This window comes from Chiloscyllium punctatum, chromosome 5 (assembly GCF_047496795.1).
Source record: "Chiloscyllium punctatum isolate Juve2018m chromosome 5, sChiPun1.3, whole genome shotgun sequence".
In the NCBI taxonomy this organism is placed as follows: Eukaryota; Metazoa; Chordata; class Chondrichthyes; order Orectolobiformes; family Hemiscylliidae; genus Chiloscyllium; species Chiloscyllium punctatum.
In genome coordinates, this window is record NC_092743.1 from 45727413 (window position 1) to 45737321 (window position 9909).

A 9909-nucleotide genomic window follows, 5' to 3' on the forward strand; every position below is an offset into this window, starting at 1 on the left:
TTTTCAGGGTGCTGAACAAAGTATGAAACTAGTCCCACTTGCCTGCTCCAGACCCACATCCCTCCATACCTTTCTTATTCATGTACATATTGAAAGTGTTTTGTAAATGTTGTACCTGAGAAAAGAAAAAAAAACCTGTTCAAATTCAATATCAAAGCCAAATTCAATTGAATTCAGTCAAATACTAGGACCTTCAGACTAATACCTACCACTATTGATATATGTGAAATATTGCAAAGCTAGAATTTCTAATTAGCTTATCCAGAGTTAACATGTCCAATCCAACATTGCGGTCTCCAGTAATTAATACATTACAGGCTATGAACTTCAGTTGAAATGTTAAGGAACAAAAGAAGTTTGGGTATATGAATAGGAAGGGTTTGGAAGGATATGGGCTGGGTGCTGGCAGGTGGGACTAGGATATCTGGTTGGCATGGACAAGTTGGACTGAAGGATTGTTTCTGTGCTTATACATCTCTCTGACTCTAAGTTAAGTCCATGAGAGCAACTGTTTACAAAAATCAGCACCAGTATTTTATTGTGATTGGGGAAACGAAGATAAAACATATGTCTAATAAATTAACTAATGTGATGAGATTCCAAGGTTGTTCATAAATTAAACCAAAACAGATCAGGGAAAAATCTTAGAAAATCATAAGTTACTGAACAGCAGTTAAATCCCCTTAGAAGTTTAAAAAAAAAGTCCAAGGAAGAAGCTTGAAAGATGGGAGAGAAGAGTAGATCTGCCCTAGTAAGAGGTAACTGGGATCCCTTTAAAAGAAAAGAAATAAATTGGAGATTGTCAGTGAACCGAAGGGAGATAATTTTAATTAGATGCCTACATCTAGTTAAGAGTCTGGCATTTAAAAATATATATATTTAAATGGTAACCATGAATAAAAATCAGTTGGATTCCAGCCGTTTCCTTTTTTGCATTGATTTTGCCTTGAATTATTTATCAGCAAAGAATGAATTGGAGTAAATTATAAATCTGCTGGATTTTCATCGGCGAAAACAGCAGAACAGGCAATATTCAAACAGTCTTAAGCCCTCTCTAAAATTACCTACACTGAACAGAAGGTCATATTTTCAAAGCAGTGAGAATTTCAACTGAGATTGCCTCTCTGATCCTTATCTTACACAAGAAAAGAACTCTGCCTATATAGGCACTTCCATTCAGGGCTCTGTCAGAAGCTGCACTTCCATCCTGGCCATTGGAAGGATGGTTGGGGAAGGCAAATGGTGGCCCTTTCTTAAAGCAATCAATTGCCATATTCTGAAATTCAAAGGTCCAGACTCACAGGCACTTTGATAGGTGCTGTCAAAAAGTTAAGTACATTAGGTAAGTGACTGGGAGGGTAGGGTACAAGATGGATTGGTAGGGATGGGTGGGGTAGATACATTATGCAGTGCTTTGGGTAGGTGGGAGAAATTTGGTCTAGCAGGGGACACAGTTGGACTCTCTGGTGGGGGAAATGGCGAAGACAGGTCCAACAGTAGGAGTTGAGTTCTAGTGAATGATAGGAGCTGTGGGATTTGGAGTGATGATTGTAATCGAGTCAAGGTAGGGGGAAGGAGGAATTGAAGCTGTATGAGGTAACTTGGGGGATCAGTTTAATGGTTAAACAGGAGTTAGATGAGGTACTTAATAGTCTAATTTTTCCTGAGTAACTACTATTTGACCCTTTGAATTCCCCAATTTACACAGATAATTTCAATGTGTTTTAAGTACAGAAATCTTAAATTTCAGGAACACTTCTTCAGAGAATACTCCAATGGTGATTCAGCAGGGTTTCAATGCACAATCTCATGCATACTTCAGAAACAATTAACTAGCCATCAGAAAATCAGGAGCCATTATTTCACTTTAACATCCTTTCTTGGCATCGTACGTTACATCCATACAATCCTAAATGGCAGTGGGTTTCAGCACCAGCCTCTGGGTGAAAATGTTTTTCCCTCACACCTCCTGTAAACTTTGTTGCTTAAAGTTATTTTGACTGTAAATTGCTACATGTGGTATCAGACCCAGTTCATCCAGGGGCCTTCCTGGAATTTGTAGCTCAAGACATTCTTCATTAACTGGCTATTTTTTTTCCCCATAGGGCGTGAGGTGGGGTACGACAGGGAAATCCTTTACAATATTCCTAAACCCATCGCTGAACAGATTTTTATCAAATCCAATGGAAACTCAAAACATTTCCCCCTGTCTTAAAGATAAGTGTGGACTGCTATCTCTCCCTCTCACTTTCACTTGTTCTCTATGCAATGTGTCACTAAACAACAGACATGCTCTCCTGGGGCAAGATTTGTTAACCAGAGCGTATGAAAATGCTAATATTTAGCTGCTGATTAAAAACCCACAGGATGATTTAATCTGAAGCATGTCTGTTCGCTCGCATTATGTTGGGGAGTTTAGCCAATTGTTCTGAAAAATTGTGGCGGACAGAGATGTAATAATATTAGCAGAGTCAAAACACAAAGCACTCTCCTTCTATAATAGGTTTTAAGAAATATATTTAGATACTAGACTCAAGAAATATTAATAGACAATAATCTGATCGGTGTTTTCCCCAAGAAAAGGTAGGAATGGACTACAGCTCCATAAGTTAATGGAGAGTAAAGCTGTTTAATGTTATTTGTCAGGTTAACATAATTTTTGTGTGTTTGAGACCATGCAGTTATTAGCATGGTCCTTCATATCCCTTATAACTTTCATCCAACGCCAATAAAACCTGGACTAAGAAAAATCGCTCACTGCTTGAATTAAATGGGTTGTATGCCTTCCTTCCGGGTCAATTAACATCAGATCAATTACCCAAAGATCATTCTCACTCATCTGATCTGGCTGGTTCCATCCCAACTCCAAACGTACCCAGTCACATCGAAGGACTATGAAAATGGCATGCAATTACTATGCTACTTCTGCCTGATAACCAAAACTCCACTTAAACTAATTTATTACCCCCAATTCCAGGACCCTAATTTTACATAATGTAGCACCATCTTTGTGGCCCGGAGGTGGTTTGCCATTGCAATGCAACATTACAAAAAAGCTTAAAAGTTGACAAATCAAACAGCCTGTCATTGTAATAATGCCTAATGACTTCAGCATCTGTCCCACCTGCCACTGAATAGTGTTAGTTGGCCTGGGAAGGCAATGGCCTAATGGTATTAGCTACTGCTCTATTAACCCAGGTAATGTTTGGAGGATCCAGGTTCAAATCCCACCGCAGCAGATTGCGGAATTTGAATTCAGTTAAAACATCTGGAATTAAGAGTCTAATGATCACCATGAATCCATTGTTGATGGTCAGGAAAACCCATCTGGTCTGAGTAGTAAAAAAAACACCTGGGTACTTAAACAAAATTAGTGGAAATTAATTTTAACTAATATGAATTAATTAAATCAATACACAAAAGTTGTTCTGCTATTAAATATTAATATAACAGTTGGTACACTGTACCATACAGAACAATGTACTGTGAAGTCATTCTAATATAGTGTATCATTAGCTTCCATTTTAGCCATCTGCATGGACCAATCTTTGTGAGCAACATCAAGAAATGGGAGTCATGAACAGATTTCTTGTAATAAACTCCATTTGTTGGATTGCAGGCACAATAGTGAGAATGGTCCTCGCTAAACAGGGTCAGCACAAGCCAGATCCCCTCAGCAACCAACTTCCACAACTAGGGTATCAGTATAATCCTTCAGGCACTTGTGGAAAAACAAACAATTCTGTGTGTTACTGCAGAGTATTCCCCTCTACTGACCAAAAGGCAAACTCATCATCTTATTCTCAGAAAATGAAGAGGCTATTGCTTGGCTTCAGAGATTTGCATCCATTAAATAAAATAGACACACGCTTTTTTAAATAGAAATAGAAAATCAGGCATTGACACCGCAACACCCCTCAAGTCATTCAAAGCACTTATATTACCATAAAAGTGTAATTAATGAGTCTCACAAACAGGAATAAGCAAAATAATATGTTTTTAAGCTGTGTTTGATATATAATACAATAGAGCACAGGAACAGGCCCTTCAGTCCACCAAGTCTGCACTGATTCCTAATCCTTATTTAGACCCACTACTTATTATCCATGTGCGGTATCTATCCCTCTGTTCACCTCCATGTGTCTATCAAGACCCACCTTAAATTGCTAACATACCTGCTTCCACCATCTCCACTAGCATTGCATTCGAGGAACCCACAACGTCTGAAAACTTTTGCTTACACTTCTCCCCTAAACTTTTTCCCTCTTACCTTGAATCTGTGCCCTTTTGTAGTTGACCTTTTCACCCTGGGAAAAACCCTCTGGCTATCCACCCCATCTATGCTTATCATAATTTTTCCGATCTCTATCAGGTCATCCCTCAGCCTATGTCTTTCCAGTGGAAAAGAATCCGAGTTTATCCAACCTCTCCTCATAACTAAAACTCTAGACCAGGTAACATCCTGGTAAACTTTCTGTGCACCCTCTCCAAAGCATCCATATCTATCTAGTAGTGTGGTGACCAGAAATGCACACAATATTCTCAATGTGGCCTCACAAAAGTGTTTTACATCTGTACCATAACTTGCCAACTTTAGCCAACAAAGGCAAGCATGCTGAATGCCTTCTTGACCACCTTATCCACTTGTGTTGCCACTTTCAAGCATTTTTGGACCTGTATACCCAGATCTCTTTGTATGTCAATGCCCCTAAATGTTCTGCCATTTATTGTATGATTTGCACCTGAATTTGATCTCTAAATGCATTGCCTCACATTTGTCCAATTAAACTCCATCCGCCATTTCTCTGCCCAACTCTGCAATCTATTTTCCACTGTATCCTTTAACAATCCTCCTCACTATCTGCAACTCAGCCAATTTTGATGCCATCTGCAAACTTACTAATCAGACCACCTACATTTTCCTCCAAATGTAGTTCCCAGTATTGATCCCTGCAGAACACCACTAGTTACTGATCTCCATTCTGAAAAGCACCCTTCCACTACTACTCAATGTCTTTATGACCAAACCAGTTTTGTAATCCATCTAGCCAGCTCACTCTGGATCCTATGAAACTCTACCCTCTGTTCAACCTGCCATGAAATAACTTATCAAATGCTGTACTAAAGTCCATGTGGACAACATCCACTGCCCTTCCCTCACCTTTCTTGTCAACTCATAAAACTCAATCAAGTTGGTGAGCAGTCACTTTCCCCACACAAACCCATGATACCTATCACTAACTCATCCATTTGCTTCCAAATGTGAACACATCCTGTCTCAGTATCTTCTCCAACAGCTTCCTTGCCATCAGGCTTACTGGCTATAATTACCTGGATTAGCTATTTCCTCTCTTAAACAAAAGGAACAACATTGGCTAATCTCCAGTTCTCTGGAACCTCATATGAGGCCAAAGAGGATGCAAAGATATCTGTTAAGGCCCAGGCTAGTTTCCAAATATCCTGGGATAGATTCCATCTGTCCCTGGGGACTGGCCTCCCTTAATGTATTTCAAGATACCCAACACTGACTCCTTCATTATGTTGACTTGCCAAACACACCTTTCCCTACTCCAATTTATGCTAAGTTGTCAACCGTCAACCAAACTCATTCAAATAAACATTCTTTGTACATGAACATCAATACCAACAGTCATTAGACAATTTGACCCTGGAGACAATGCATGTGTCTGATGTCTACATATGCATAAAGTATAGCCTAGCAATTAGGAATAGTCATCTGATAGCACAGAACTTGAGCATTGTTAAAAAGAAAACACTTTTTTTAGCCTTTCATCTTGCACTCTTCAGAAAAAATCACAAGAATTCACAATAAAGGGAAACAACATGCGTTATGTTGTAGAAAAGTACAGTGCTAATTGATTGTCAAGTGGGCACAGATTGGTAGAAGTGTTGCCACAGAGAATGCAGCAGGTATTATCTGACAGTTAACTACCAAACATTGTTTCTATTTGAAGCAAGGCAGGTTGATTTTGCTAGATTAGGGCATTACCCTTAGATATGAACCATTTCAAGCAAATAGCTGTTAGCCATTTTGTTGAGTTGAAACTGTCTGCATGTACATGTTCTTTCTGTTGACAAGGGACAGGGTCCTGTGCATGAATATGTGGCCTCCAGTACATGTAAGAGCATCATACTATGGCACTACACATTCTAGTTAGATGCGAGAAAATTGAAGGATTTGCATTTACATAGCACTTCCCATGATCACCAGATATCTCAATGTGCTTTACAACCGATGAAGTATTTTTTGAAACATAGTCACTGAGCAGGATGTGCAACAGCAAACATATGCACAGCAAACTTCCACTCATAGCAATGTGATAATCACCAGATAATCTGCTTTTTTGAGAGGCTTAAATATTGGCCAGGGCACCATGGAAACTACCTGCTCTTCTTCAAAATATTAGCATTGGACCTTTTGCATCCAGCTGGGAGGTCAGATGGGTTTAATGTTTCTCTAGAAAGAAGGCACTGCTGTGAGCGTAGTATTCCCTCGTTACTGACTAAAGGATCAGGTTTGATTTTTGAAATGAGCCCACACCTTCTGACTCAGTGGCAAGTGTACCAACTGAGCCACAAATGACATTTGAGTGCAAAAGGCTGTTTCCCCTACCCCCCACTTTTTAGACCTCAGAGATGCTAAGACCATTTGTAGCGCTTTCCAGAGCTGCACAGAGATGTAAATGATCTGTTTTGTATCATTCTGTACATTAAACCTCCAAACTTTAAACTCAATTTTCTTTTTTTTAAAAATCGTATTGTAGAGCCTGGGTTGATGTTAACGTGTTGTCTTTTTTTTTTAAAAATCGCTCAGACAAAAAAAAGCAATGGAACTGTATCTTGGATTTTATGACAGGAGATTAACTGAAATTTTTATAGTAGTCTCATACCACCTGGAGGAAATAGTGTCACATTGCGCCTTCTTACACCAGTTGCAGTGTAATTGCAAAGACACATTATCAGGCTTTCCGGATGGTCTTTTGACAACTTATATTTATGGTTAGGAAAAAGAAAAATGGTACAGTCACTTTTTTTTTCCATTTTAGAAATTGTCACTGTAGTTGCAGAGTGATCCGCAGAGCTCAGCTTTAGCGGATTTGAAAGCATGAGCACTTACAGCTATCGAGTATACAACACATTCTGGCAACCCTCTCAAATAGCCTGATTACTAGAGAAAAAAAAAATTAGACTGGATTAATGGTGCTGGAAGAGCACAGCAGTTCAGGCAGCATCCAACGAGCAGCGAAATCGACGTTTCGGGCAAAAGCCCTTCATCAGGAAAAAAAAACTTATGGCGCCGGAAATTTGTTTTAAAAAAAAAAGTTAAGAGTTCTCCTTTCTCTGCACAGATTCCACCAGACATGCCGAGTTTCTCCACAATTTCTGCTTTGGAGCCAGATTTCTAGATTCGCTATTACCATACTCTTGCCCACACTCTGACTCTAGATATGACTGTCATCTCTAAAGAGATAGAAATTCTCTGTGCAGATTATAACTTCATTTCCAATGACCGAGAGTTTTGTCAGAAATTAAGCTCTTTCGACCATCCGGATCCGAGTTCCGGACTTTGCTCCGAATAACTCTATCTCCCAGTGCTCCTTTGGACTCCTACTCTGTAGCCACCCGCATGAGCTAGCCTCTGGTCCCCCGCTTCCTAATAAATTATTTGACTGAGAACCTTTTTTTTTCCCTCAGACCTCGATGTAGTTTGGGACGTTCGTTAAATAAATGTAAGATCGTACTTGCATGGACTGCTCAGAATAAGGAGGGAGAAACCCGGCAAGACGTTCCGCTTCTGGGTCAACTTCACACAACTGGGTTGTCACCCAGTAGAAATAGAATGGGCCAGTCAGAAACCGGGAGAAAAGTAAGAGACGGAAAGTAGCTCACCTTTCTGATTGCTCACTTTGACAGTTATCTGGACGGTCGACGTGCCGCGAAGTCTCTTGGATAAGTAAACTTTGCCGGAATCCCTCTCGATCTGGACCGGGGCATCGTCCGGGGCGATCACTTCAAACCAGCGCCTCTCAAACTTCCAGTCGGGGACAGTGTAAATGACATTGCCGAGCTTATCACCCTCAGGCACAGTGACCGAGTGGACCATCTCCTGGGGCAGTGAGCGAGTCTCTCTCCGGAGCCCGGCAGGGAGCTCCGGCTGCAATAGCAGCACGGTCAGGGGCTCGCTGAGCTGGGCGTCCGCACCTTGATCCCGGGCGTACACCGACAGCCGGAGGGGCAGCGCCCCCAGGAGAGAGTCTACAACCAGGATCTGACCAGTGCCCGGCACCACGAACAGCTGAGGGACCGCCGGGGTCAGGCTGTAGGTGATCGCGGCGTTGCTCCCTTCATCGTGATCGGTGGCGGTGACACGGGCGAGCTCCGTGCCGACGGCGGTCAGCTCGTCCACCTCCAGCCTCCGGGCGAGCCCTGGGCTGAACACCGGCCGGTTGTCGTTGACATCGCGGACCCTCACTCGAAGCAGAGCGGCCGGGACCCTTGCCCGGGCGGCGGGGTTCTCCCCATTCCCCCAGGAGCAGCTCAGCCTCAGCAGGTAAGCGGAGCGAACCTCCCGGTCCAGGGGAGCCGCGGTCCGGAGCACCACGCTGCAGGCGGAGCGGGGCCACAGGCGGAAATCCGCGTGCGAGCGGCCGGACAGCTCGCAGCGGAGCCCGGCCCCGGCCGCCCGCAGCCCCGCTCCGCACAGCCTGAGCCCGGCTACTCGGCTGCCCGGCCGGGAGTCCTCCCGAACCTGGGCTTGGAGCAGCGGCGGGGGGCTGCGGGAAGCCGAGTCCCTGGCGGCCGCGGCGGACAGGAGCCCCAGCGCCAAGCAGGAGAGGAGCGCACGGCTCCAGCGCAGCCCGGGCAGCAGAGGCATGACCCCGGGAGGAGGGAGAAGGGGAGGAGGCTGACAACTTAAAAGTAGCAAAAAAAATATATAAAATCCGCTCGAGGGAGACAAGTCAGTTCAGAGCACTTTACAAAACAACCTCAAAATATAAACTAGACAAGGCGGCTACTTATAAGATGAAGGAACGGAGCTCCCTCTGTCTTCCCCTGCCTCTACTCCGAGCTCCGTGTTGAAACTCCCGACTCCTGGGGGGATTGACGCTGCCGAAAGCGGCCGGTGCTCCCACAGAGCGCCCGCTCCAACTTTCATTCAATCAGCGCCAACCCCGCCCCGCCCCGCCCAGCCGACCGGCGCCACGCCCACGCTGCCCACCTCCACCAATCCTAGCCCGGCGAGGCCGCCCGGGGACCCCGCCCATTCGGCGCCGTCTCCAATCAGAGGAGTGGTGCAGGGGGCGGGCTCCCCAGGCCCCGCCCCCTCCCACGGGGTGAAAGTGTTACCTGGTCCAGAGTGAATGAGCTGCCCTCACGCAGTCACTTTAGTCCAGAAGCTGAGTTTATGTTTAAAATCGCTCTTGTGAAAAAACATCCAGCTTAAACCAGGGGATCTATTTGAAATTCATATTTTATATACACAGACAAACAAAAGTTAGAAACTGTTTTGAATTATTTTATAATGTGGAAAAGATCTCTAAATAAGCACAAGCGAAGATTACAGTCGCGTAATGTCAGTGCGTCTTCAATTGTGATAGCTTCCTTCTCGTCTCAGAGATACAATTGCATTGAGTGGGTTACCTCGTTATCCATCTGGATTGATCGCTACCACATCCACAAACATACACTACCTCCAGCACGATGTTCAGGAGCAGCAGTGTGAACTATACGTAAGATGCACTGCAGACATTCGCCGAAGATTCTCACATAGCACCTTACAAACCCAAGGCCAAATCCATCTCGAAGAACAAGGGCAGCAGGTACGTGGCAGCGCTGCCAGCTGCAAGTTCCCCGCAAAATCATTCACCATCCTAACTTGAAAATGTT

At 43.6% G+C, this 9909-nt stretch overlaps 1 protein-coding gene across 2 annotated transcripts in view; it reads right to left on the minus strand.

The window, feature by feature from the left end:
- Positions 1 to 9156, minus strand: part of LOC140477040 (neural-cadherin) — a 261541-nt gene extending 252385 nt beyond the window's left edge. For both annotated transcript variants that reach the window (XM_072570203.1, XM_072570202.1), the window contains exon 1: positions 7912 to 9156. In XM_072570203.1, the coding sequence (XP_072426304.1) occupies positions 7912 to 8896 (985 nt within the window). In that variant the 5' untranslated portion in view covers positions 8897 to 9156. The remainder of the gene's footprint in view (positions 1 to 7911) is intronic.
- Between the last annotated feature and the right edge of the window lie 753 nt (positions 9157 to 9909).